This window comes from Fusarium verticillioides, chromosome 4 (assembly GCF_000149555.1).
Source record: "Fusarium verticillioides 7600 chromosome 4, whole genome shotgun sequence".
Classification (NCBI taxonomy): domain Eukaryota; kingdom Fungi; phylum Ascomycota; class Sordariomycetes; order Hypocreales; family Nectriaceae; genus Fusarium; species Fusarium verticillioides.
The window spans coordinates 2,204,753-2,229,564 of record NC_031678.1 but is presented as its reverse complement, the minus strand read 5'-3'; the positions used below and the strand labels follow the sequence as shown (position 1 = coordinate 2,229,564).

The 24,812-nt window shown below is 48.9% G+C and overlaps 8 protein-coding genes across 12 annotated transcripts; 3 read left to right on the top strand and 5 right to left on the bottom strand.

Annotated features, from left to right (window-relative positions):
• Positions 1 to 14: 14 nt before the first annotated feature.
• Positions 15 to 2,990, bottom strand: FVEG_05064 (oxidation resistance protein 1). Its single transcript, XM_018893082.1, has 2 exons — positions 2,241 to 2,990; positions 15 to 2,188 (listed from the first exon to the last, which is right to left on the bottom strand). The coding sequence occupies exons 1-2, from the start codon at positions 2,757 to 2,759 to the stop codon at positions 1,733 to 1,735; spliced, it is 975 nt and encodes a 324-aa protein (XP_018749893.1). The 5' UTR covers positions 2,760 to 2,990; the 3' UTR covers positions 15 to 1,732.
• FVEG_05065 (uroporphyrinogen-III synthase) lies at positions 195 to 3,106 on the top strand. The gene is made up of 2 exons (XM_018893083.1): positions 195 to 673; positions 743 to 3,106. Exons 1-2 carry the CDS (start codon positions 364 to 366, stop codon positions 1,396 to 1,398), a joined length of 966 nt encoding a protein of 321 aa, XP_018749892.1. The 5' UTR covers positions 195 to 363; the 3' UTR covers positions 1,399 to 3,106.
• A 464-nt stretch (positions 3,107 to 3,570) lies between these two features.
• Positions 3,571 to 6,288, bottom strand: FVEG_05063 (CMGC/MAPK protein kinase). 3 transcript variants are annotated; one of them, XM_018893080.1, is made up of 5 exons: positions 5,805 to 6,288; positions 5,179 to 5,674; positions 4,924 to 5,119; positions 4,488 to 4,869; positions 3,602 to 4,427 (listed from the first exon to the last, which is right to left on the bottom strand). In XM_018893080.1, the coding sequence occupies exons 2-5, from the start codon at positions 5,289 to 5,291 to the stop codon at positions 4,051 to 4,053; spliced, it is 1,068 nt and encodes a 355-aa protein (XP_018749890.1). In that variant the 5' UTR covers positions 5,292 to 5,674; positions 5,805 to 6,288; the 3' UTR covers positions 3,602 to 4,050. The 3 variants fall into 3 exon arrangements, with proteins under 3 accessions (XP_018749889.1, XP_018749890.1, XP_018749891.1); XM_018893081.1 differs by having other exon boundaries at positions 3,605 to 4,427; positions 6,121 to 6,232; XM_018893079.1 differs by having other exon boundaries at positions 3,571 to 4,427; positions 5,179 to 6,288.
• Positions 6,289 to 7,639: 1,351 nt separating this feature from the next.
• On the bottom strand, positions 7,640 to 11,534 carry FVEG_05062 (protein transporter SEC24). 2 transcript variants are annotated; one of them, XM_018893077.1, is made up of 3 exons: positions 10,415 to 11,534; positions 8,143 to 10,356; positions 7,640 to 8,087 (listed from the first exon to the last, which is right to left on the bottom strand). In XM_018893077.1, exons 1-3 carry the CDS (start codon positions 11,027 to 11,029, stop codon positions 8,076 to 8,078), a joined length of 2,841 nt encoding a protein of 946 aa, XP_018749887.1. In that variant the 5' UTR covers positions 11,030 to 11,534; the 3' UTR covers positions 7,640 to 8,075. The 2 variants fall into 2 exon arrangements, with proteins under 2 accessions (XP_018749887.1, XP_018749888.1); XM_018893078.1 differs by having other exon boundaries at positions 7,899 to 10,356.
• A 2,274-nt stretch (positions 11,535 to 13,808) lies between these two features.
• FVEG_05061 (hypothetical protein) lies at positions 13,809 to 15,536 on the top strand. The gene is made up of 3 exons (XM_018893076.1): positions 13,809 to 14,100; positions 14,156 to 14,407; positions 14,468 to 15,536. The coding sequence occupies exons 1-3, from the start codon at positions 14,075 to 14,077 to the stop codon at positions 14,481 to 14,483; spliced, it is 294 nt and encodes a 97-aa protein (XP_018749886.1). The 5' UTR covers positions 13,809 to 14,074; the 3' UTR covers positions 14,484 to 15,536.
• Positions 14,618 to 18,386, bottom strand: FVEG_15590 (hypothetical protein). 2 transcript variants are annotated; one of them, XM_018904758.1, is made up of 4 exons: positions 17,069 to 18,386; positions 16,296 to 16,982; positions 15,476 to 16,243; positions 14,618 to 15,313 (listed from the first exon to the last, which is right to left on the bottom strand). In XM_018904758.1, exons 1-4 carry the CDS (start codon positions 17,126 to 17,128, stop codon positions 15,050 to 15,052), a joined length of 1,779 nt encoding a protein of 592 aa, XP_018749885.1. In that variant the 5' UTR covers positions 17,129 to 18,386; the 3' UTR covers positions 14,618 to 15,049. The 2 variants fall into 2 exon arrangements, with proteins under 2 accessions (XP_018749885.1, XP_018749884.1); XM_018904757.1 differs by having other exon boundaries at positions 14,631 to 16,243; positions 17,069 to 18,346.
• A 2,257-nt stretch (positions 18,387 to 20,643) lies between these two features.
• On the top strand, positions 20,644 to 21,881 carry FVEG_05058 (hypothetical protein). Its single transcript, XM_018893075.1, has one exon. The coding sequence runs from the start codon at positions 20,921 to 20,923 to the stop codon at positions 21,533 to 21,535; it is 615 nt and encodes a 204-aa protein (XP_018749883.1). The 5' UTR covers positions 20,644 to 20,920; the 3' UTR covers positions 21,536 to 21,881.
• Positions 21,882 to 21,987: 106 nt separating this feature from the next.
• Positions 21,988 to 24,447, bottom strand: FVEG_05057 (hypothetical protein; the record flags this gene model as incomplete). The annotated part of the gene is made up of 6 exons (XM_018893074.1): positions 21,988 to 22,831; positions 22,884 to 23,054; positions 23,103 to 23,737; positions 23,790 to 23,872; positions 23,930 to 24,324; positions 24,383 to 24,447. 6 exons carry the CDS (start codon positions 24,445 to 24,447, stop codon positions 21,988 to 21,990), a joined length of 2,193 nt encoding a protein of 730 aa, XP_018749882.1.
• Between the last annotated feature and the right edge of the window lie 365 nt (positions 24,448 to 24,812).

The following is a 24,812-nucleotide window of genomic DNA, read 5'->3' as shown; positions in this document are numbered from 1 at the left end:
TTCACAAAATTATATGTTGTTACAATAACTGTATTTATTGTCAAAAATCCTGATAAACTAGTGAAGATGAGTCAAGCAAGATATGAAGTGAACCTGCTGGAACCTGGAAGCTCTTTAACTACCGTCCTCAACTAAGGTACCTTAGTTATCGATAAAGCTGTCGCCCACTTTTCCCATGAGCCCCTCACCCGCATCCCACCTTCCGAGTCTCCGAAAGTTGCTGATCTTCCCACCTCATGATCTCGACTTCGTCCTCCCATTGATTCTCTCTCCGCCATTATTTCATCCTGAAAGCTACCCATCGACAGTATTGCCAGCCGCGTGGATCCCTATATATACACATCAGAAAAAGCTCAACTCATCATGACAACTACCAACTCCACCGCGTTGCAAGCCTCCAAGATACCTGTTCTCCTACTCAAGACGAGATCGAGCCCCGGCGATTCCTATGAAGATCTTTTCTCAGAGTCTAACATTAATGGGAGTGGTTTTGCGCCGCAGTTCGTGCCTGTTTTGCTGCACCAATTTCACAGCGACGGCATGAACGAAGTCGCAGCGCTGCTTCGCGATCGCCGCATCGGAAACCAGGAACATCATGAATACGGCGGCTTGATCTTTACATCACAACGCGCCGTCGAAGCTTTTGTGAAGCTTGTCAAAGATGGAAAGTCCGGTACGTCATAACCTTATAGTGATCATGTCTCTAGAACCATCTCGCCTAACACAATCTCTCTTGCGACAGATGATACTCCCAACCCCGAGGATGAAACCTCATGGCCTCATCTACAGAACATCCCCGTCTACAGTGTCGGCCCCGCCACTACTCGCGCCCTCGCCGCCGTCCCCCAAGAACCTCCTCTCCAAGTCTTTGGTAGCCACACAGGCAACGGCGCAGCCCTTGCTCCTTTTATTCTCGCCCACTACTACGGATGGTACCGCGACCAAAAACGTGCGACTCTCCCACCTATTCTATTCCTCGTTGGAGAAACCCGTCGTGATATCATTCCCAAAACGCTGCAGGACGGCGCACTACCAGATGAAGAGCGCATTCGTGTGACAGAGACGGTCGTCTATGGAACGGGCGTCATGGAGAGCTTTCCGGTTGATCTGCGCAGGATCCTTGGCGAAACGCGCAACGATCCCATGCGATGGATTGTGGTATTCTCACCAACCGGGTGCGATAGTATGCTTCGAGTCATGGGAATTCTGGATCCTGAAACCAACAAGGTGCATAAGGCCTACGAACGGGACGGCAAGACGTTCATCGCGACCATCGGACCTACGACGAGAGATCACCTTCTATCCTTTGGTTTTGAGCCTGACGTGTGCGCCGAGTCACCGACACCCGAAGGCGTACTGGAAGGGATCCAGGCGTTTATGGCCAAGAGACAGAGCTGAAACAGGGAGTAATAAACAATTGATCTTTTTGTAAGACTACATGCGGAGTATTGGAGGGCCACTGATGATGTAAAGAGTTGGGAGTATCAGCTCCGGGTATCATTGATTTTTACTGACCTTGCCTTGAATATTTTTTTGCTGTTGTCCTCCTTGTTATATACCCAAAAAAAAGCTTGGTCCAGACAAAGACCGCTCTGTCTTCACAGCACATAGATTTTCCTTCTTCCCATAGATCATCAGTTTAATGAGAGACCGATCCACCTGCGAATACCATATCGTAACACCGAGCGCCATGCAAACACGTGAGAGCCATACCGAAGCATCATCATCATCATCATACGCCCATAACCCAGAGTTCAACTCCAATGACGCCAAATTTGGTTCCCTCATCACTCAGAGGTTCGTTACCAAAGGTCTCGCACCTCGAGCTATGTCCATTTTCAAGCCCGTTATCTAACCATAGCCCATAATGCCCACCGCCTGATCCAACACTTAGAAAGCCGGTCTCACAGTTGATGCAGAAGTCATTTAGGCCGCTGTATGGGAACGCTTTGAACCTGACAGCTTCACTAGGCGTAGGCGACGGCGCGCGAGAATGTGTAGGGGTGTTGCTCTCTGAAGAAGGCGGTGGCGGGGCGAGCGTTGTAATTCGAGAGTTCAGGTTTGTCGTATCAGCTGATGGAGGTGGAGGGAGAGGTGTGATAGTAGAGGCTCGCCAGAGGAAGCATTCGCCGTTGCCAAAGTACGAGTGCGCAGGATGCGGATATTCGGATAGGTATGCGCCAAAGATCTGATCATGTTAGTTAACAGGATAACGTCATATGGGCTCACTGGATACGCACCCCTCCTTCTAGGTCTTTGACGACCAGGACAAAGCCAGCTCTTTTGCCCTCATAGTGTCGACAGCGCTGATAAAGAGTCGTTAAGCTCGCGCCGTCCTGCTCAAGGCTATAGATCAGATGCCAGTCGTCGACGATACGCAGGCGCTCAGGGACCATGGTGCGAATCTCCTCCGCGACAGCGGGTGTCAGCAACTTGGCCGACGTGGGCGTGCCATGACGATAACCATGCAGGACAAGAGGATCCAGGGGTGGAGGACGAAGGGGGCTCGCTGTACGGCGCACGGGTGTGAAGACACCGTTTATACCGTCTTTTGTACCATTGCCGTTGTGGTACTTGTAGTCGTCTTCGTAGGCGGTGTCGGCCTGGCTAGGGAACGAACCCTCGCTAGAGAAGCGACGGATGAGGCCGGTCCACATGTTGGTGATATATGATGCAGAGGCGCGGTTAGGATTGTTGGGCGTAGCGGCGCCAGAAGATTCGGGAGATTCGGGGGATTCGTTGCGGTCAGAAGAGCCCATGACGTGTAAACACGGAGTCTAGTGATAGTGGTGCTCAAATTAGGCAGCGTAGGAGGTCATAGATACGGGAGTTGAAGCATTCAGTGATCAGGAAGCTGAATAAGAATACCGCCGTTGCTAAAAGGGAGACAGGACGTTGATATGTAATGTTGAGATCTGAGACATTGGAGGGAATGAATAAGTTCTGACACTGTTATGGTAGTGGAGGGTAAGGTAGGTAGGTAGGTAGGCCATGAGATTGGGGGAGCTAGTGGAGCTAGATATAGCGGGGTTAACGCCTAGAACAAGACTTAAAAGAACCCGATCTTGGAGAATCGATGCACTAACATAAATAAGTTCCAAGCCGCTCTCATCGCTTGAAAATGTATAGGTCTTAAGGCAGCAATTGCCACATTTTCTGCTGGATGCCTTACTCAACAGCTTACAACGAATTGCGTGGTGATTCATAAGCCTGTGGTCTCTTTTACTGGCCACATGCGCGTGTAGGTATGTACGTACACGCTGGCAAACTTCATGATCGTCATCAACACCAGAGCCTCAAGCACCAAAAACGCTAGCTCGATATGGCCAACGGCCTATCACGGCTGAAATGCTGGCTCGGTCTAGACCTTTTGATCTGTTGTCTTGTCACTCGGATCCTCTGATTGTCACGTTCCAGGGGGTAACTTGGCCGATGAGGATTGGGCGAAACGAAAGTCATGATATTACTTGATGTCTCTATTTGATTAGTGGTCTCTCTCGATGTGTATAGTTCCTGACATTAGATGCAGAGAGGATACTCTAACATCCAAGTTTGCTACTACGTAATGGAACTCTGTTTCACTATTGATCACCTGAATATGGTCAACACGTATCATCATGAATTTCTTTTTTCTTGGGATATAACAACTAAAAAAAGAAATGGCTGCAATGTGCACTTCATCAAATCATCTTCAAGTCCCATGTTTGCCTTTCTCAGACTCAGGCTCTCTCTGACCCTGACTCTGGCCCATGTCTTTGATCCTGTTCCCATACATTTGACCATCTCTCAACATCAAGTTTGCCCTAAAAGACCCATGCCATGTGCATGCTACCTATGCAGAATAAACTAGTAGGTGATTCTGTGTATGTTTGCGTGCGTGCATGAGGGTTGCGCTGTGGTCTATCTATCTTCTCCAAATTCTGCCACTCATCTCCCTTTCAAAAGTCGCAACTACGTATGAGCTCACCTGCTAGCAACAGATGTCCCGTCAGAGGTGTCTCAGATCGCAGATCCTAGATGCCTCGCCCATCTTTCGTCATCATACCATATTTACCTCATAATCTCCTGGTAGATCAACTGCTTCAGCTGCTCCTTGCTCAGGTTGTCTTTGTGCTTGTCAAAGTCAAAGAACTCCTCGGGGATCGGGGGTGCTGTTGGCTCGTCCTCGGGATCATGGTAAGGCTCAAGGTATGGGTGCTTCAGAGCCTCCTCCACGGTGATGCGCTTAACAGGGTTGAATGCGAGGAGCTTCTCGAGCAGGTCGAGGGCCAGATCCGAGGTCTTGGGGAACAGAGTTCGGAAGGGAACCTTCTTCTTGAAGGGGAGTGATCGAATGTATTCTCGAGCGCGGCGCGACTTGATTCCGTAGTAGTCTTCCATAGTGGGCGTGCCCAGCACGTCCAGAATGAGTGTCAACTGGTGGTGGTCTAGCGGCCAAATGGTCAGTAAAGGGCTCTATCGTCTCGGGCATTTCAGCAATAACTTACAGTCCTTGCCAGGGAACAGGGGCTTGCCACTGAGCATCTCGGCGAGAATGCAGCCAACCGACCACACATCAATGGCCTTGGTGTACTCCTTGAAAGTCAACATGATCTCGGGCGCACGGTACCACCGAGTCGCGACATATTCAGTCATGAAACCGGAGTTGTCCTCCTGCGAAGCAGCGGATCGCGCAAGACCAAAATCGCACACCTTGAGATCACAGTTGGCGTTGAGGAGGAGGTTGGAGGGCTTCAAGTCTCGGTGCAGTACGTTGGCCGAGTGCATGGCCTTGAGGGCGCGGAGGGTCTGGTAGATGAAGTACTGGCAGTGGTCGTCAGAAAGGTCCTGGGTGCGGATGACTCGGTGCATATCTGTCTCCATCAGTTCCTGTATCGTTGGTTAGTCTGCTGTTGCTAGCGACCGAGCGCTGGTGGTACGAACTTGGATCAAGTAAACTTCATTAAATGACTCGTAGTTTCGGGGCTTCTGGATATCGAGAATGGAAATGATGTTCTCGTGATTGAAATATCGCAACAGCTTCATCTCTCGCAGGGTTCTTAGACAAAACATGGAGTGATCGAAAGGAGTGATCTTCTTGATGGCGACCTTTTGGCCGGAGGGCTTGTGAATGGCAGAGCTGGAGAAGAGTTAGAATTGACACACTGCGTAAATCGCACGAGACACAAGGAAACATACCAGACAACACCATAGGCGCCCTCACCAACAACATCCTGAATATCATACTGCTCGCTCACGTTGAACGAGATCTTGCGGGACCCCGCAGCGTTAGGGGGGTTCGATCGAGACATGGTCGCGGTGAAAAGGAGGGGAAAGCTGAAGAGGAATAGAGCGACCGAAAAGCAACGGCTGATGTCGTGTAGAGAAGAATTCGCGGCCGCTCGATCGGTCGGTCGGTCGAGATGTTGTAGAAATAAGGTAGAGAGAGAGAGAGAGTCAAGGCAAGTCAAGAGAAAAGGACCAGTCAAGTAAGACGAAGAAGACTCCTTTGTTGGTACTAGAAGGACCTGGACTTGGACCAGCTGGACTGACTGGCTTGAACTGGGCTGGACTGGCTGATTAAGGATGATTTGAGGGGTCAGGTATTGAGCTCCACCCAATACAATCGCAAGATATGATTATCGACGAGACTCAACGGAATCGAGGGAGATATGCAGTTGATGATTTATAGCGACTGAGAGAAGAACCAAAGTCAAAAGGTGTAAAATAGGTGAGTATTTAGTATGAAGAAAAAAAGGGTTGACAGCGACGGTGAGTTATAGTAGCGATAAAGTAGTCCAGCTAAGGCAAGGTAAGGTAACTACCTAGAGATGGAACAGAAGAGCTCCACGTCCGCTCGGGCCGTGCTGATGCTGGTTCGCAAGTCGAGAGCGCGGGGCAGAAGAGGGTCTTGCACTGCTGTAAAGGACCCGTACAGAGGCTAGCGCGTCGTGGCAGAGGCCCAGGTTTCAGTTCGGTTCGCCGTCGTCAACGGTGAGTATAGGTGAGAATGGGTAAGGATATTTGCTGCATGGGCTATTTCTTAGGAGGGAGAGAGAGAGAGAGTGTGTGTGTATGTGTGTGTGTGTGTGTCTTTCGAATCTAGCAGTTGAATTGGGCTGTGAGTAATCCCGTTCGTACCTAGGTACAGATAGAGAGAAAGATATTGCCTCTCTCCGACTGGGTCTGGGTCTGACACAAAAGGAATGGAGGATAACTTTTAAAACAAGACAGGCTGGTTGAGATGTGAAACAAGCACAGTGAGTCAAGACAAGTCAAGACGGACGGAATAGAAGGGTAGTTAACCAATATCGCTAGCTCGATCAATCACCTCCTTCGTCATCTGATTCTTTGTCCCGTTGGGCTGATGACTCTGAGATGTGATAAAGCCAAAGCTGGGCGGTTAAGAACCAACAACTACTTGCTCAACCAAAGTTGGTGGAGGTGTCACCTCAGCCCGATCCCTGAGGTAGTGGACATCCAGTGACTTGTCCTCAATGCAGAGAAAGGACTCAAAATACGACAGAGTGTCCTTTGAGTTTACCTAGCCTACCTAGCTAGGTACAGTAGCTATAGGTAGTAGGGGCAGGCAGATCTCTCCGAGAGAATTCGTGATCGTAAGACGAAACAAATCCCTTGAAGAATAAACCAAGGTTCATGGTTCATAGACAGGTCCAGAACATCTGTAATGATCGCCAGGAGGGGCATTAACAACGACAACATTGCCGAAAAGCTATTGAATAAACAATAACGGAATGACAGAGCAACTATGGACCCCCATCATCTCGGATATTGCAGTACAAGACTCCTTGGATATAGTGGATGACCGACCCTGGATTAACAAGCTTAACTTAAGGGTGATAACGATTGAAGGAAGACAAAGTGGGGGAGAGGAGATGAGAGCTCATGGAACGGGCGGGACGGACAGCTTCCCGCCAGGTACGGATACAGCACGAGTACCTGACGGTACGTGATAGTCACAGAAATAATAGACAAGTCCAGTGTATCCGTCCGTAACAGACCTAAACGAAACGAAGACACTGTAGCATCAACCCTCTGAGGCGAAACGTTACAGAACCTCCCAATGACATGACGCTAGCGATTCAAAATACTGGGCGTTTAGCATCTGACAGCCCCGAAACATGGAGAATGCTACCACTCTGCCCTCTTCGTCCTCTTCAGTGGATCGCATCAACCCCCTGTTCGACAAAGATTCCTCGACGTAGCGTACGTACCTAGGTATCTATGCGTTTCACCAACCTAATGCCATGCCGCTTCACATGTTACTAACTCTCATTCTTCCTCCCTCAACGGCATGACCTGAACTGAACTGAACGGAGCTGATTCACCTGGATAGGTAGGTAGGAATGCATAGAGAGAAGCACCGCGTACCTGTGTTCTTAAAATAACCTCCTCCAGCGCCTAATTCTAGCCATCATTGGCTACTTGGCCCGTTAGGCGCGTGCGTTTCACACCCACCGACTCGGCGGCGTTTCATCATTGGATAGCGAGGTCCTTGTATCATCTCACGTACCTATGTACCAACTCTGAGAACATCGCGTCTGCGGCTGCGTCTGGTGCCTGTATCAGATTTTCATTCCATGGGGACCAAACCAAACCAAACCAACCCCTCGGTCATGGATTCATCCAAGGAATCGGGTCTTCTTTCCGTTTGGTTTCTGAAGGAATGCACTTCTAAAAATATCATGCATTACTATGCATGTCAGTCTTTCGCTCTTGGTTGGCTGTATCATGTCTTCTCCCTGGTTGTAACTTGTACTGTTTAATGCTATCATCATAGGCCCCTCTGTACTTAGACTACAACATCACCATGATCATGATGGCAATGCTCTCAACAAGACCTCACCCCGTCACGTTAAGGCATTCTTCACGATCTTGCTCACAAAACATTTCATTTCATTCACTCACTCTAATTGACACCGTTCGTCCTCGCATCCCTGTTACCAAAAATAGCCGACTGCTTCTCCAGGACCTCGACTCCAGTCATTGAACCCTCCTCATCCCGATCCCAATATTACAAGGACAGATCCGACCCACTCCTCTGTCTACAAGCGCTCAACTTTCCGTGAGCTATTCTACTGAACAACCTTGATACTCAAGTTAGTTTGTCATCTCAACCAATATTATCATCAATCAACTCACCTTTTCTCTCAGCATGCCTAGCCATTGAGCTGCGCTTACACCCTGGTCGGCTCGATCCTCCACGAGTAGCGTTTGCGCCCAGAGCTTCAGACTAGGTTCTCCGTCTTCTCGCACGATATACAGGTGGGGCAATGTAATGCTGCCGACCCCTAGTGACTTGTGGTCCCGGCTCTTCTGAACAATAGCTCGCACCCGTTCGTTGAAGTCTCCCTCAAGCTCAGGTACGCGTCCCTTGCCGACCTGGATCTGGCCTCTGTCTTCCACTCCAAACACATCTTGCACCAATTGCGGTACAGCATCACGGCCGACCCACAAGAACTGAGTTTGCCCATCGTCGATGAGGTAAAGGCCGTAGGGCACAAGCCTCTCTGAAGAGAGGTTGAGCGCAGGAGGGAGCGCAATGTGGCCCGTCTCCTGGTCGGGAACTCCCGCGTTGTCGGGCATATCGTGTAGTGAGTAGAGTCGTGGGTAAATGTAGCGCATCAAGAGAGGCACAGGAAGTGTTGACAGGAGGCAGAGCGCTGCCGATCTGATGTCGGAGGGGATTTGAGATGACTTGCGGAGACCAACGTTCTTGATCAACCCTAGGAACAGTAGGGGGAGACCGCGGAGGTTGGCGGGGAATTGCAGACCGCCACCCATGCTGCCTCCAGCCAACTCCTTCTTGAACGTCTGCAAGAGCTCGGTAACCTTGCTCTGCAGAGCGTCGCGGGCCGCATCTAGGCCGCTTGAAAGGGCCCGCTCCACGGCCTTGTGACTGAAGTAAGTGGTGATGGCACACTGATCCGCTGAGGCGTACATATCGGATAGATTGGTCGTTGTAGGGAGGGCCAGAGTCATGACTCGGATGCGACGCTCGCCATTGCAGGTTGTGTGCAACACTGCTGCTTGGAGGCAGATGACGTTCTTGGTAAGATTCTCATCAATAGCCACCTCAACAACGTAACATTGATCGCGGGGGAAGGCGGGGAAAGCGCAGAGATCAGAGCTTCGGTTGAAGAAGTTGCCGTAGAATGTGTTCATTCTTAGACCACTTGTGGCTCGGACTCGGAGAACAGCCTCGAGACCAATTTCAGACGAAAGATAGTCGCTGAACTCGGAAGCAAACTTGAGGGCATCCTCAGGTCGCGAGGCATGCCAGCCTGGGTAGAACCAGGTCTGGCCACCAGTGTATCGAGGGAGGTTGCTGAGCGAGGCCACATCTTGATACTGTGACGAAAAGAGGAACATATCAATAGAGACCTGGCTCTTTGAGCATTCGACAGCAAAGCTCTTGTAGAAACTGTTGGCTGTTTGGAGCAGAGCTCCCTCCTTTGATGTGCCAAGAAGCTTCTTGTCCTCACGCATCTCGAGCTTGCCGACACCAAGGTTGGGCAGAGAAGCAGTCAAAACGACAATCTTGCCTCCCAGGGTGGAGATAAGCTTGTGAGCTGCACGCAGGGCCGATCCCATGCATGAACCATTGCTCTGGTTGTTCTGGAACATGTCGGGAAGCTTCTGCAGGAATTTTTCCACGCTTTGTCGGCTCTCGCTGAGAGGAACCAGGAGCTCGTTGGGGATAGGCAGGAAAGGCTCGTCGAGATCGCTGACAACAAGCATATTGGTCTCGCCATTCTCATCAGTATCTTTGGGGATCGAGAAGTAGTGGAGGCTAGAGTCCACAGCCAAGAAACCAAGGCGTGTGCGGCGATCAGCATTTGGTATCCGGTCAAGGCTGTCCAAAATGGTGCGGGCCGCGGTGGCCACGAGTCCGGTTGAGACAGCAGCGTAGCTGACATCGAAACAGAACAGGTAAATGAGGGGCTGAGGTGGGCGAACCATGTACTCCTGGGGAGCAACAAACTCAACAACGGCATGGTTCAGCTCGGGTCGCTGCCATCGGTCAACACTCTGCTGGGCAGCGGCGTCCCAATCAAAAGCCTGAGGAACGTCGTTTGTCAGATTACACATATTACACCTCCATCGGTGTCCCTGGTCCAGGAAAGTGACATATGGGTTGATATATGTTCTACAACGTCGGCAACGCGAGATGACTTGATCCTGCACAACAGGTACGGGATCCTCATCGTCGTGGAGAGAACCGTAGGGCTGGATGACGAGCGCAAGGGGCAGCTTGGACTTCTTCAGGAGCGAGTGGGTGGTGGGAACAGCGTTGAGAGTCGATCGGAAATATCGCGGGGAGCAGTTGGCGTCCGGGGACGGAGTAACACTCGTCTAATAGGCGAAAGTTAGTGATTGACAATATTACCATGCCTGAAAATGGGCAACTCACGTTGGGAGGAAGAACAATCGGAGGCGGGGGAAGGTCAAGCTCCGAGACATTGAAGGGCTGGCTAAGGAGATCAGTTGGATAGAGCTGGTTCAGAACAGCAGGGCGAGGAGGCTGAGCGGCCTGGGGTTGTTGAGCCTGGCCGCCAATGTTCATGTTGCCGACGCCTTGAGTGATGCCGCCAACTCCTGGCGCGGGCTGCTGAGCACCAGGTGCTGGGTATCCTTGATCGGGAGCTTGGTAGCCATACTGAGGAGCCTGGGGAGCAGCGGGTTGCTGTGCGCCGTATCCCTGGGGATATTGGTATCCTTGAGGGGCAGCGGCTTGAGGTTCGGCCTGATAACCTCCATAACCTGGCTGAGCGGGAGGGGCACCGAATTGCTGAGGAGCTACGCCGGTCTGAGCACCAGCGACGGCGTTGGCACCGGTACCGACCTCGAAAGCCTGGGCCGCATACCCTCGCTTCTTCTTCTTGTGGCCTTGATCGTGGGGCTGTTGCTGTTGGGCGGCGCCAGGGTCCTCGTAAGCTTGTTGAGGTTGCTGTTCTTGGCCAGCATATTGATCGTATTGCTGGGCTGGAAAGCCGCCGAAGCCATCACCAGGAGGGGGCATCGACATGGTTGAAGTGTGAAGGGAGCAGTGTCGCACCCGAGGTTGAGGCAAGGTATATATGGATGTGTAAACGGTGTCGGTCAATCGGTCGAGAAACGGTTCAAAAGGCGCTGCAGAGGAGCAGGCGCTTTAGCAATTAACAGAAAATGGGAAGGTAAAAGGCGACACCCGGTCCGAAGCTCCCAGTCGACGAAATCTGTATGTTGGACTGGGATGGAGGAGGATAAATGGAGGTGGGTGTTTGGTGGTTGATGAGCTCAGAGCTGTTAGGTAGCGTAGCCTGTCTGTCTGTCTGCATGTCTGGCCTCTTCGCATTGGTCACCGCCACAGCGACAAAGCCAAGAATCCTGTAGTGCCAAAGGAGGGGCTACCTACTACCTAATCTCATGGTTGCCTGAGCCACGCTATCAGATGCCAGAGACGGCGAGAAGAGGACAACGATATCACTATATCCTCACGTGTTGATATGAGTCAACTCAGAAGAGCAATCAATAAGACTTGGTAGATGTGTCTATGCTCATCGATATTACAAGCTTGGAGCTACTGTGGCGTCAAAGCTTCATTGGAAGCTCCCGTCTGGTGGGATTGCACAGCCACACCCATTGTACCATGCCATGTCATGGGATGGATATAAATCAAGAACTGTGGCATCCACAAACACATACCTTACCTTAGTAGTGGTTAGGTATTTCTTAAAACTTAAGGTATATTAATATGCCTAGTTAGATACGTATCTCTCATCATACTAATCAGAGTCATCTATTCTATTCTCGATATAGAAAATGATAGGAAAGTACCTACTTAGCCTTCACCTTGTGGCCCTCCCTATACAACGTACCTAGGTAAGTCTTGAAGCTGGTGGCGGATGTTGAGTTGCCTGTATCGAATTAAGAGTGATATGATCTGGGTTTGTATAACTCAACCGACCTCATCTTTAAATTGGATTTCTGAAAGTCATGTTGATTCTTGGTTTGATTCATGTCCCCATCACCAAAACCTGTTACCCCAGAAACTCTGTCTCAGGCCAAATGAATACACAAAAGCGCATGCCGTCTAAATAGCAGTACTCATAGGGCCCTAGTGAATTCTTTAAAACCAGGAACTTCTATGACTCTCTGGGTCACTGAAGCAAAAAATCGGTGTTGAGATACACGAAACACCTTATGCACCTCTGGGTAACGACAAGATGTACTCACCGGTAGAGTCTTATAAGGATATGGGTTAGGGAGATATCTGCGCCGAAAAGCGTTTCATGCAGTTCTTTTAGTCATTAGGCTGTTATGTGGTAAATTTGACTATTTGTCGATAAATTCGAGCTCCTCACCGTGGTATAAGAGGTCACATTTGCGAAAGGTAGCAGCATAGAACCATAGAAATTAGGTAGAACTAGTGATGGATAGCACAAGGAGGGAAATGCCACTTTATTCACGTTAACTACACAATGTTAAGTCGTATGAGTCGGAAGATAGTTGACAGTCCCTCCTCATATCGCGCCCTGTCTCGAGCCAAGGCAGCTGATTGACGAGGGTTGGCTGCTGCGCAATTAATGCCACCAATCTATATACATCTAGCAAACCTTGTGTTTGTCAGTCTCTTATTATTCTCTCTTTATCAACGAGAAGTTAGGCACAGGCTTGTGTATATCATACAGAGCCGTAAAACAACCGCCCTTCAGACTGTTGCACAAATGGCCAGCGTTATACTTTGTGACCTACCCTCGGGTCAACGTCTCTCTTTCATTGTCTACGGGATGCCTTGGAACTATCAAATCATGTAATTGTTTGACTGGCCACGGAAACTCAGAGTGATGTTCATGTGGTTGTACTCTGGCGACTAACCAGATGACGAGAGGAAGCAAGGGCTAGGTCAAGCATGAGGTGTAACAAGAGTTGACATGTTCTTTGCGCATTGAATCAGTGAGAAGCTTGGTGATCAACGTGTTAAGTTCTCATGCTTTCCATAGACCTTGGATGTTACGCTGTAAAATTGGTCTCTCTTGACTGCATGTCTGCTAACACACTGGCTTTCGACCACTCTTACCACCGCCCGAAAATTTCATATGATAGTATGATTTCTCTGTAAAGATAGAATAGTGCACGCTTTCCATACGTAGTCATTCAGAGCGTCAGACAAAAACATCATAATTGCTTCTTCAAGCCTCACACAAACCCCCTGCATCACCACACCAGCATAGACTGTTCTCGATTCACTCACTACAGGGGGAAATAAGTCAGCCGCCACCAAAGCTTGAATCCTCCATTCTGTCAACGATTAAGGTATGACAGGTGAGTCTAGGCAATCAGTGAGTGTTTGTAGGGCAAGACATTACCCAATCCGTACCCATTTTATGTGGTTTATTTTTGCACTTCATCTCATCTTTTGCACTGCCACTGCATGGATCGCATGGACGGCAGCGGCCCGGGATAGCTTCTTGGCATTCTCAGGTATAGGAACATGTTCAAGAGCACGATCTTGCACTGAATCAAAGCAACTCGAAATGGAGGAGCCTTTGTTTCCGTCTCACAGACTGAGTACCTACCCAAGGTTCCGTCCATACAATAAGGCATCAAGCCCAGTGTTTCGATACATCATCCCCCTCCATAATCCACTAACATCAGCCAAAGTTACAGGAGGGCAGCCCCTCAGACAAGACCTGGACCCTGTTTTTTCGACAGGTGCCGAACAATCCAATTGGCGATCCCCGAACCTAAGTTCCATTAACGGGCAGGTTTTCGCGAATACTTTAGTTCGAGTGCGAACTAGTCCAGGTACTTGACTTTCCATACTCACATGCATCCATCCCTAAAGTAGCACTCTATCCCCCAGATCCTTCAGCTCTTGGTCCCCTCAATTCTTTGCGCGACCCCCTTTCGGCTGCCTCTCTCTCTGTCTCTGTCTCTCGCTCTATCTCTTCCCTCCCTCTTCATACTCTATTCTTCTTTACTTCTCCAACTGCGTTGATCGCATTTGACACTTCTCTTCTCCAGCTCAGCGCATCTTTCCTCACTATCGCCAATCGCCGTTTTCACATTGCACGTGTCGCAATCAAACATGGCCAAACAACCTTCAGCTCTCAGGTACAGCTGCACCGCCAGCTTCACTCCGAAGACAGTATCTAATTGACTCTTACAGCCAGGTCCTTCCTCTCATCATCGTCTTCGCTCTGCTCAGCGTAGGCGGCTGGATCGGCTACCAAGTCTACATCAGCGTCGCCAAGATGTCCGATGCTGCGTCCGAGCGCATGGGCAAGAAGAACGTCGTTTTCACAAAGGATGGTGTAAAGGTCGGCGTTAAACAAATCAAGAACGAAAACTATGTCGATGCGACGCAAAGCTGGTTCGTCAAGGCGTGGAATCTAGGCACCACACCAGATGCTAGTAAGAGGTGTGTACATCGTGGTATATTTTCTCGTGGAAGTGGAATAGTACCTGACAGTGTCGACAGCAAGAAACAAAAATGAAACTCGATCGCCACTCCGTCACGAATTTTCTGTCTCAATTCGAATATGCTAGGGGTATGGGTAGCACGCACGTACGCACGCAGACACCCATATGACTATTCAACGAATCTCTTCACTGGGACAGTTTCTTTAAACTTGATTCATACTACACCCTACATCCCATCGCAAGTTTGCTCTATAATACAACAGATTGCACTTGGAAAAGTTCCTGTGATCGTAACCTTCCCTACCATGAAACCCCATTAAACTACTTGTGGATATCCACTCGTCTAATACGTACATCCAAAATGGCACCAGCCAAACCCCTACACTTTCGTTTCGAGTATCGGATCTGCAATTGCACAATCGAGTTTAGATCAAACAAATTCATGGTAATCTTTGAATGCCTGGTACCAATTCAACAATGGCACAGTGCCAACTTATAGACTAAAAGTCGACCAAGGTTATTCAGGACCAGCCATCCTCTATTTTATAGATTATCCAGAACCTTTGTAACGTTTATATAGCATATTTGGAGATGAGATGTTTTCCAAATCCTTCAAGATTATATCCCTGATATCCCATAATTAGCTCTGAAATTGAAGCAGGCCGTCGGCTACCCTCTCGGTATTTGGTAAAGACCCCCTGGCTTTGCTCAGCAGCTCGGTTTTCTGTTTCTCGGCTCTCTCCTTCTGCATAGCTTCATGCTGTTGTATTGGGTTCAGAGAATACCCTGCCATAGCTGGTGCTGTCTTGGACGATAAGAGCTTTTCAAAATTGTAGGAGGCAGGGTATGGGCTAGCCATCAAGCCATCCCTGCGGATGAGCATGGACGGAACACGAACATTGAGCTGTGGAGAAGTGTCAGTCGACCCTGAAGTTGATACCAGAAAAAGAAACAAATGTGGGGATAGATAAATGCTGAAAAGGGGAAAGAAGATGAAAAAAGGAGAAAAAGAAAAGAAATGCCAAGCGGAGGCAGATAGCTCCAGGGACTTAGAGAGGATACTCACTTGTTTAAGCACATTGGCGTACCTAACACCAAGATGATTGCCAATAAACTCAAGTCGGCCTTTGACCCATGCTCTCTGTGCATCAGTTGTATAATCTTGACCCTGGACACAAGTCAGGGGCCAAGTCAGGAAGTATCCCGGCAGACCTTTCAGGGCATCTTCCTCTCCACATCCAAACGCGGACAGGTTAGCACGCTCAAGAAGCTCCCTGCGACTGGAAAACCAGCCCAACTGGTAGGGTACCGAGGAAATGATGTCCGTGATGGTATCAACACACGTCCTCGCAGCTGTTGCGTATTCGGGGGTTGTTCGGTAGTCGACCGGGGCGCAAACCCATGCAGCACAGCGAACAATCAGTGATGCGAGAATGATGCGAGAGCAACGCATCAAGTTCCATACGCTGACAACCCAGAGATCCTGATATGCGTCTATTCGTCCTGGGAAAACCTCAGCCATGCCGTAGTTCCCACTGGGAACATTGTCCTCCCAAGCCACAGCTTTGTAATGGAAATACTCGGGCAATTGGTTCGCCCAAGCCACATGTTGCTGATCGAGAGTCTGACATCGACGAATAATATCTAGAAGCAGCTCAATATTCTCGGGGCTACGGGCCAGGGACGCCATCAAGCGATTGGACTCAGCCCTGAGCTCTGCTGTGCGGATGTTAAGTCGCTGACACTCGGCTCCGTACTGATTCTTGTAGCTGTCTGTAATCCACCATTCAACTCCCATAGCCGGAGGTGTGCCTGTGGTCAAAGTGTGAATGATCTAGTCGCTCGTTAGATAATGGTTAGCTGAGGAGTGAATAGAACGGGCATACCATTTGTGTTCTTGTGGCTACAAAAAGAGCCAGGCCTGTTTTGGTTCGCACCTGCTTCCTATCTCTCGACTTAACTAGTTGAATAGCTCCTTCAATATGAGAACCCCAGGCGAGCATTCCCAATTGCTTTGCGGTGATGTTCTCAAAAAGTCCCAAAAGCAGCACAGCTGCCAAAGTTGAGTCCTCCTTGGATAGAACAGGATCCTTCAGAGCGCTGAATGTGGCAGAAAGTGCTTTCGTATAACATCCTAAAGCCTTGTTCTCAAAATTGCAACCTGAACCGACACGATTTCCCAGAGATGCCATGGCACATGCATCAAACGCTAGCTTAAAATGGGACGCCTGCTTCTCGCTTTTAAGGAGAGGCACAACGAATTCCATCCATCCACGCGTGTTATCGTGAGAAGGTAGCAGAACGAAGTTCGACAGAAAGTGACATGTTGCCTGCTGGTCCACCGGAAGTTGGAGAGTCGATATAATAGACTGATCGGGTGCTGGTTTGTGAATAGCTACGGCCTTTGATGGTTTACCGTGCTTCAGCGCCGTGGCTTTCCTGCTGGCCTTGCGAGCTCTCAGTTCAGTTGCCTGTGTCTCGTTGCGGAAGACGAGATCGAATTCATCTTTGTAGCCAGGACATTGTCGCCTGGATTTGGCGCATTGATTACAGGTTGGTTTCGTTTCATCGCACTATGACTGTGAGCTGATGCGTCTAAAGAGCCCCAGGAAAACACTGCTCAAGAAAAGGCCATCCAGCAGTAAAAATAGCAACACACCTTGATTCTTCGGGCCCTGCACATCTGGCAACCCCTAGAGGGCTTACCGCAGTAGACCATGATTGACCGTGTTTCTTGATGAATCCCAAGAACAACGAACCGATCACGATGTTATGTCAAAATTCCCAGCAGGGGATATTGACAGAAATGGAAAGAAGATGGGGGAGGATTATTGTCCAACAGCTGGCTGTCCAACGGCCTCCTGGGAGGACAGAGTAAACGAGAACCGCGGGAGAGGGCGTACGAAGACGCGAGGTTGCATACGGAGATGAAAGAGAGCGAAGGCCGTAGCTGGTTACTTAATGTGACAGATCCAATATGAGCAGTTCAGTCTTTGGAAGAGTGAATGAAAGTCTAGTATATGGTGATGCTCTGCTTCGAGATGGTCAACACCTAGAAAGTTTGAGACAACCAAGCAACCAAGAGAGAGTAAGAGTGCAGCTCCCAGAGATGAAGGACCAATTTAATGCAAACACTGACTAGCTGGTGGCAAAGCTTCCGAGCTGTGGGTGGTTCCGGTGTTAAAAGAGTTCGTCTTGGTAGTATGTAGGTACGTATGTATGTGTATACGACAGGGTATGACAGGGGACGATGACGGCTGACGGGGAAGAAAAAGCAACAAGAGGGTCCAGGCAAAGAAAGAAAGAAAAAAAAGCGAAGGGGAAAAAGAGGCAAAGGTGTCCGAGAAGCCGTATCCGAAACAAGTGAGGACGATGGATATGTTTGCTTCGCCTTACACAGCGGGGAGCTAAACAGACGACAGCAGGTTGGCGGTGGAACGTCGACGACGAGATGGAGGGGAGGACAAGGGGGGTCAACGTGATGACAAGCAATGAGACAGTCCGAGTTTGCAAGCTTGACTCAGGATGTCAATGCGAGTGAGTGACAAACGAGGTGATAAGTGACAGATGACGATGGTACAGTACAGCACAGCACAGTACGGAAGAATTGCTTTTTTAGCGACGCCGTTGGAGGAGAGGAAACATGGCAAGAAAAAGGATCCTGACAAAATTGGCTGGATGCTGCAATGCAAGGCAAGGCAATGCAATGCGACGACGCGATGCACGAGGATGGATCGTCAAGGCCCCGCTTGAACGCGCTGTCAGTACTGTACATGTACAGATAGGCAAAGTAGCAAACAATAACGGTGTTTGCCGTTGTAAGCGTGCACCGAATGTAAACCGAATGCCAGATCTGGACAAATACATATGCCCCAATTGACTAAGCTGTCGTGCCGATCAAAGTCAAAGCCAAAGTCAATGGAAGTCAAAGTTGAGGAGACATGGACGTTTTGAGTCGTTGAGTTCTGGAGCCAAACGTTTAAGAATAGAGCGGGAAGACGGGATGCCGTCCATCCCTGATCCTGATGTGCACTCAGGCACTTGACTCTCCCCTAGCCACTCAGCCACTGTAACTTAGTGGCCTCTGCTAATGAGTCTAAAGGGCCACAGCCAATAGAGTGATGGCGGGGACTGACACCACGAACCCGCTTCCACTGATGTGAGGTGCTCTAGCTCTAGCTTTCCATGTGGGCTATAGTTGGAGGCTTGAGCGGGGCTCATTACAGGGGAAGCTTAAGAACCCTGTAGCCTGAGCGCGAGCCTGAATCTTGTGGTGGGTGGATGGGTGAGATTCCATACATACACAGACAGAGAGATCAAGAAAGTGAACCTCGGCATGTCATTGTAGCATTGACGTATACTGTACTCAATTGGTCCAGAACTTGTTACACTTTTTGATATAGAGTTTGAGTATTAACTAAACTACTGTAACGTCCAAGATTATAGTCCAAGATGTTGAGCCGAGGTTCATGGTTAATATACTCGCTACAGTTGAGGGGGGCCAGCTAGCTACTAAGGTAGGTAATCAACAGCCCGGCAAAAAGGCCCAATGATGGTAATGAACACGATGCAGAACATTGTAAAGTCACTAGCGGTGACAGGAAGACGTATGTTTATGCCCGCTATTTCCACTATGCAAGTTACCCTAAATGCCCGCCGCTTTGGAGAGCGGGGAAACCAAGAACCTAACCAACATGAACTGTAAGAATCAAGGCCCAACATCCATTACCAGGATCATCATGCAGATAAAATCTGATCGTCTATAGAACGGTCAGATATAGTACATCATCCAATGAGACAAGATCAACGAGGGTCGGCATTTGTGACAGTCGCGCTATTCTATCGGACGGTTTATTCGAATAGAATACCCTTGATGATATACATACTCGACCGACATCCTGATCACGGGTCCTTTTCCGTTGATGCCCGGTAACTAACTAGTCAGGGATGCTTTACGTGCTGTCAATCCTGTCAGTCATTTTTAATAAGCGGGTGACACAGTCGCATCGGATGATCCTGATGATCTTGGGGCTTTTGTCAATGTCAGTCAATGTGGGATATCCTCGCTTGAATCTTGATGATCTCTAGGGTCTCTATATACAATGTGACATATATGTAAGCGTTTCAGTATCATTCATATCAAGGCCCATGCTGGTTATCGGGGTATCGATGAGATAGGTAGATAGTGATCGATCTCCCTCATGTACGTACAGAACGCCACGCAAAAGCAAATACATTTTTACATTCACGATTGGTAAGGCTGGCACTGCACACAGACAGTTTCTGACTCTTGAATGCCAAATGCTCCAGAGCATAACAACAATGCTTCGAGTGCCACAAATCGAACGATGGGTTCATTGCCGCTTCTGGTAATAGCGGCTAACGTTAGCCCATGTGGGATGTCTCGGCCATCAACGCCTCATCGCCGTTAAAGGTTTCACATATCCAGCCCTTCGTGATCCATCTTCTCAAGCTGAGACATAGTAGAGCTGTTATTAAACTTGGCTGAGTTGACGAGCCACCTCAAAACATGTTTTCTACAGCAAGGAGCCGAGGCATCTCTGTTACCAAGGTCTCCCTTGTAACGCTGCATCAACCTCAAACCAACACATTCAGCCTCCATTCCTTCACATTTGCGATGGGTGGGCCACGCCGTAATAATGAGGCTTCGTGCCTCGGTCTTGGACATTAACGGGCGTCTGCATCTGGTCGATGCTCATCTCATTTGGGGGGCCTCAATGCGAATTCCGGATCGCTGGGTTCTCTGCCGTTTCAGCCCTAATAATAAAATATCGAAGCCTCGGTTTTCCACCAACAGCTTCTTGTCAAAGCTTCACAAAATACGCCTCCCATCTCTTTTGGAACAATCTCGTACTTCGCGCTTCGGGCTTCACATTTGCGCGAGCTCTCGATTCTCCCATTGCTGAAGGTCTCATAAACCACATTCCTCGTGCTGCTTGAGAGACAGAAGCCTGTGATGTTCAGAGACGTGCCACTGTTCGTTTATTCTTGAATATAATCATAGACCATTCATTACCAGTGTATGTTGCACACACCGGTATTATTGAGATACTGCGTAAATGCACTTCAGCCAGTTATGTCTCGGTAACCATTTCTTGTGTAGCTTGTTAACATCTTCTTAGCCATACGTAAATGGTTCAAGCCAAGGGCTGCTCCAGAGAGCCTCTATCTACCTACCCAGTTCAACTTTCATGGGTTTCTGTACAGGACAATCCCGGAATAAATGGATATTCCCGTCAAGTAGTCCGGGCTTCACCGGAACATCCTTCTCCACTTTCGGTGTGCCGACCGGCATCCCAATTCAGGCACCCTAGACCGGCACCGGCAAACGAGTGCATTATCTCATCAATGTCCAAGTCAACTACAGGGCGTACTCTCCCTATAAATAACTAGTGAATTACTGTCGCTTGAAGACGATAGACAAGCATCATTCACTCATCATTATCATCATCATTATCATCAAGAAAACCCCTTCCAGTTCACTGTCAAAATGAGCAAGATCTCCGACTTTGACCTCCTCTCCTTCGACGTCTATGGCACTCTCATTGACTGGGAGACCGGCGTTTTGAATGGCCTCAAGCCCCTTCTCCAGTCCAACAATGCCGAAATATCTCGGGCAGATCTTCTGAAGATCTATCATGAGGCTGAAGTTGCTCAACAGGAAAAGACTCCTGACATGGAGTATTCTGAACTTCTGACCACCATCCACCCTCATGTTGCAGAGCGTCTCGGCTTCCCTAAACCCACACCTGAAAAAAACAAGGCCTTTGGCGATTCAATTGGATCATGGCCTGCATTTCCTGACACTGTTGATGCTCTTCGTCGACTCGGCAAACATTACAAGCTCGTTGTTCTGTCTAATGTCGACCGCGAGTCCTTCTCCGGCAGCAATGCAGGTCCTCTTCAAGGCACTCCCTTTGACCTGATCATCACTGCACAAGACGTTGGAAGTTACAAACCTAACCTGAACAATTTTAAATATATGCTGCGGGAAGTGGAGGCCAAATTTGGTATTCCCAAGGAAAAGGTGCTTCAGACTGCGCAGAGCCAGTTTCATGATCATCAGCCCGCAAAAACAGATGGGCATCAAATCAAGCTGGATTGAGAGACCCGGAGCTAGTATGGGCAACACAAAGGATCCCGTATATAACTGGAAGTTTGCCACTCTTGGGGATATGGCTGATGCGCTGGAGAAGGAACTTGCTGGCCAGTAAATAAGCCTGAACTTGATGTAAATCATGTAATGTAGGCCAGCTATGGAAAAACTGTTAAACCCTTAATCTTTACATAGTCCGTCCACTTCAACTCAACGTATTCAAGTATTTAGCAAAAGTCATGAACCCTTCTCAACGTGACTCAGACTGATGCCGAGCCAGTCTCGAATGTAAAGCCAGAAGCCGCGTTAGTTTATGACAACGGAGCTAAATCAAAACCAAGTCTTTATATCTGGCAATGACCTTGCAGCAATGAGAGAACTTTGAACGATGTCTTGTAGTAAAGTTGTAGTGTACATAGTTAAAATGAAATTCAACATCGTAAATCGTAAGTCATATACCATTAAGCCACCGGCTGCTCAAACCCATGATCAAACCAATCTCCCAAATCTGGCAATGAAATTACTTCCGTACGCGCAGGCAGAGAGCAACCAGTCTTGTAACCTCCGGCCATGCCAGAACACTGATAAGTGATCGAATGTCCCCCCAAAACTTCCAGCATAGAGTTCTCCTGTCGAGGCAGCTGAAGCGATTCTCCAGGAACAATCTGCTGCATGGCAACCCAGTTTCGAAACTGGAGATATCCATCCTCGTCGAGCTTCCCAGTACTGTCTCGCCTCTTTACATAGTTCAGCCTGTCGAAAGCAATCTCTAGCCCTTCTACTGTGCGTTTCTCACCACTTGTCGAAAAGATACCGGTTGATATTTCTCGCAGTAATTCCATCCCTTTCTTGCAGGCATCCTTGCAACTGCTGCTCTTATCTGAGACACATTTTGCTACCAGGGCGAGAACAGCAGCGCAACAGGAGCTGAACTCCGTGTAAGAAGATTTTGAAAGACTACTCTCATCGTGCAGAGTTTGACAGAGGTGAATAGTGGTGACGGCACTGCTAATACAGTCGTTGACTAGTTCGCTTCTCAGTTTCGTCCACTCTGCACTCGGGGTATCCTTGGCGTTGATATTCAGCTCGTCCAGGATAAAAGATCGACCAATCAGAATATGAACCAGATTATATGTCAAGAAGAGGTGCATGTTGGATCGGAATAGTGGTTTGCCGGGTGTCAGGTCTCGACAAAAGGTGTCTTCGGAAAGACTGTGCCAGTAATTGCGAAGCCTCTCCTTGAGTTGGACCGTGTTTTGAAATGCTTTAACTTTCTGCACTTTATCTTTGCTCTTCAAGGCCAGACTATGTCTTGTTAGTCCTTCAATTTCAAACAGGATTTGTTAGTATCGCTTACATTCCATCTCGAGCATCCTCCATGAAGATAGTCAGCCTGAGCATGGCCATGTTGTTTTGAAAAGTGTTGATTCTCTCCTTTGGCTGCAGTTCTTCCAGATCAATGGGCAGGTTAGCATCAATATAGAGTCTCGAAATAGAAACAGGTCGTCCGTGTAAGATGCAAATTCGGCTGTTCTCTGTTAGATCTTGTAAGAGGCTTCGTTGGGACTGAACATACCGTTCGAGGGCGTAAGCAGTCCACCAAACTCTCTTCCGCAGCTCTACCTCTCTAGGAGATAGATCTTGGATAGTCTTCTGATGAAGATTGAATTGTGTTGCCACCTTGATAGCAATTCCGAAATAGGTACAAGACAAGCCAGATGGGTCGATAGGAAGGACATATATTCCAAAAAGGAGAAAGGCCTGCACGCTTTCGATGCAGCCCATGCCCAGAATATCAGGGATCAAGTTCGTCGCCTTGCGGTAAAATGTCGATGCAATAGTATCATCCATGGTCTGACAGATACCGTGGGCATCTCTGATGAGCTCTCGGTTTGAACCCCTTACCGAAGACTGACAAAGATGCGAGACTTGTGTCCCGAGCGCAAAGACCATCAACGCGACAGAGACCCAAGGGGCATCTTCACTACCAACACGTGTAGGATAAGAATAGAACTGGTCAAGGCGTTGTCGAAGTGTCTCCTCGTCGGTATAGAAATAGTTTGTTTGGGCGATCTCAAAGAATACTCGCAAGAGAGTCAGTGCAGAGGGAGCTGGTGGAAATAATGACACAGCTTCGAGCACTGCCGCGTCTCTGGATAGAAGCTGAGAAGTATTTGCTTTGTCACTGACTGCTGTGTCTGTTCCCGAGTCCTGAACGTGTTGTTGTTAGAGACCAGTTGACCTGTGGGACGGGATATCGTACCTCGAACTCAAAGTCGGTCAATTCGTCTTTGACCTTCTTCTGCACACGACGAGAGAACTCATGATGAGAGAACTCTACGTTGGCTGGCACCAAGTTAGCTCTGGCTACCTATACATTGCTTGAAGTAGAACAATACCTACCAGTTGATGCTGTACCGACACTCACGCGATCCCTCCCATCACAACTCACATCGTCGTTCCCTACCTCAATCACATCTACTAAATCCTCCTCTTCATTGCGTAGAGGTGAAAGATCTGTGATAACGTTCTCCAGCTTCTCCCTGCAGAACTCTTCGAGCCCTGTGTAATGTCTCACGATATGCTCTAGCGCCTGAATACGTTCCGCCTCAAAGTATACAGAGACATCCTCGGACGTTACTTCCACCGCAGATGCCTTAACTGTCTTTGCTGCTGTACGAGAAACTCGGCTTCTTCTGAACCTATCGCTGAACTGACAAGGCCTGCCAAAGTATTTGCATCTGTCGCAGGGCATTGAGCCGATACATTTCTCCTTGAGTCGACGACAATCATCGCATCTACGTAAAATCAATCAGCTCACATATCTAGCTTCAAAGAGCATAAAGGAACACTCACGCTCTGGTCGTTCTCCTATGTGTCTTCCGGATAGGGGATGTTGGCTGGTACTCTATTGTATTCATATTCACTCAATCACTGGTGTCAATTACGACGGAGCCCAAGGGGGGAGACGAGCATCAATTTAGTCGCAAAAGCCTCTAGAGAAATCGCGGGAAGTTCCTGATTTTATGCCGGAACTTGATGTCCAAGAATGCGCCGGCTTAAAGCTACTGTACGCAAGCTACGGCCCGGTCCCGGAGAGTCAACCGGCGCCGGCGACGGCCTCAAAACAGTACTACCTACCTATCCTCATTTAAAGAGAGACAAAGGCACGTGAAAGTGGTCGAAAAGCAAGCCAGAAATTTCCTCCTCGCTTTGCCACTTCAAAGTCAGCTCATCAATCTCGGGATCCTGTGCGTCCCCCCAACTAAGACACTGCCACCGCCGG

Bases quoted from the DNA above. Each gene is read 5' to 3' on its own strand.
- FVEG_05065 (XM_018893083.1), top strand. From the start codon at position 364: ATGACAACTACCAACTCCACCGCGTTGCAAGCCTCCAAGATACCTGTT. The intron at 674-742 runs GTACGTCATAAC...CTCTTGCGACAG, and splicing joins TGTCAAAGATGGAAAGTCCG to ATGATACTCCCAACCCCGAG.
- FVEG_05064 (XM_018893082.1), bottom strand. From the start codon at position 2,759: ATGGGCTCTTCTGACCGCAACGAATCCCCCGAATCTCCCGAATCTTCT. The intron at 2,189-2,240 runs GTGCGTATCCAG...TAACATGATCAG, and splicing joins TCAAAGACCTAGAAGGAGGG to ATCTTTGGCGCATACCTATC.
- FVEG_05063 (XM_018893079.1), bottom strand. From the start codon at position 5,291: ATGTCTCGATCGAACCCCCCTAACGCTGCGGGGTCCCGCAAGATCTCG. The intron at 4,870-4,923 runs GTTCGTACCACC...CCAACGATACAG, and splicing joins ATGAAGTTTACTTGATCCAA to GAACTGATGGAGACAGATAT. The intron at 4,428-4,487 runs GTAAGTTATTGC...TTTGGCCGCTAG, and splicing joins CCTGTTCCCTGGCAAGGACT to ACCACCACCAGTTGACACTC.
- FVEG_05062 (XM_018893077.1), bottom strand. From the start codon at position 11,029: ATGTCGATGCCCCCTCCTGGTGATGGCTTCGGCGGCTTTCCAGCCCAG. The intron at 10,357-10,414 runs GTGAGTTGCCCA...TTCGCCTATTAG, and splicing joins CGATTGTTCTTCCTCCCAAC to ACGAGTGTTACTCCGTCCCC.
- FVEG_05061 (XM_018893076.1), top strand. From the start codon at position 14,075: ATGGCCAAACAACCTTCAGCTCTCAG. The intron at 14,101-14,155 runs GTACAGCTGCAC...TGACTCTTACAG, and splicing joins AAACAACCTTCAGCTCTCAG to CCAGGTCCTTCCTCTCATCA.
- FVEG_15590 (XM_018904757.1), bottom strand. From the start codon at position 17,128: ATGGTCTACTGCGGTAAGCCCTCTAGGGGTTGCCAGATGTGCAGGGCC. The intron at 16,983-17,068 runs GTGTGTTGCTAT...TCACAGTCATAG, and splicing joins GCAGGGCCCGAAGAATCAAG to TGCGATGAAACGAAACCAAC. The intron at 16,244-16,295 runs GTATGCCCGTTC...ACGAGCGACTAG, and splicing joins TAGCCACAAGAACACAAATG to ATCATTCACACTTTGACCAC.
- FVEG_05058 (XM_018893075.1), top strand. From the start codon at position 20,921: ATGAGCAAGATCTCCGACTTTGACCTCCTCTCCTTCGACGTCTATGGC.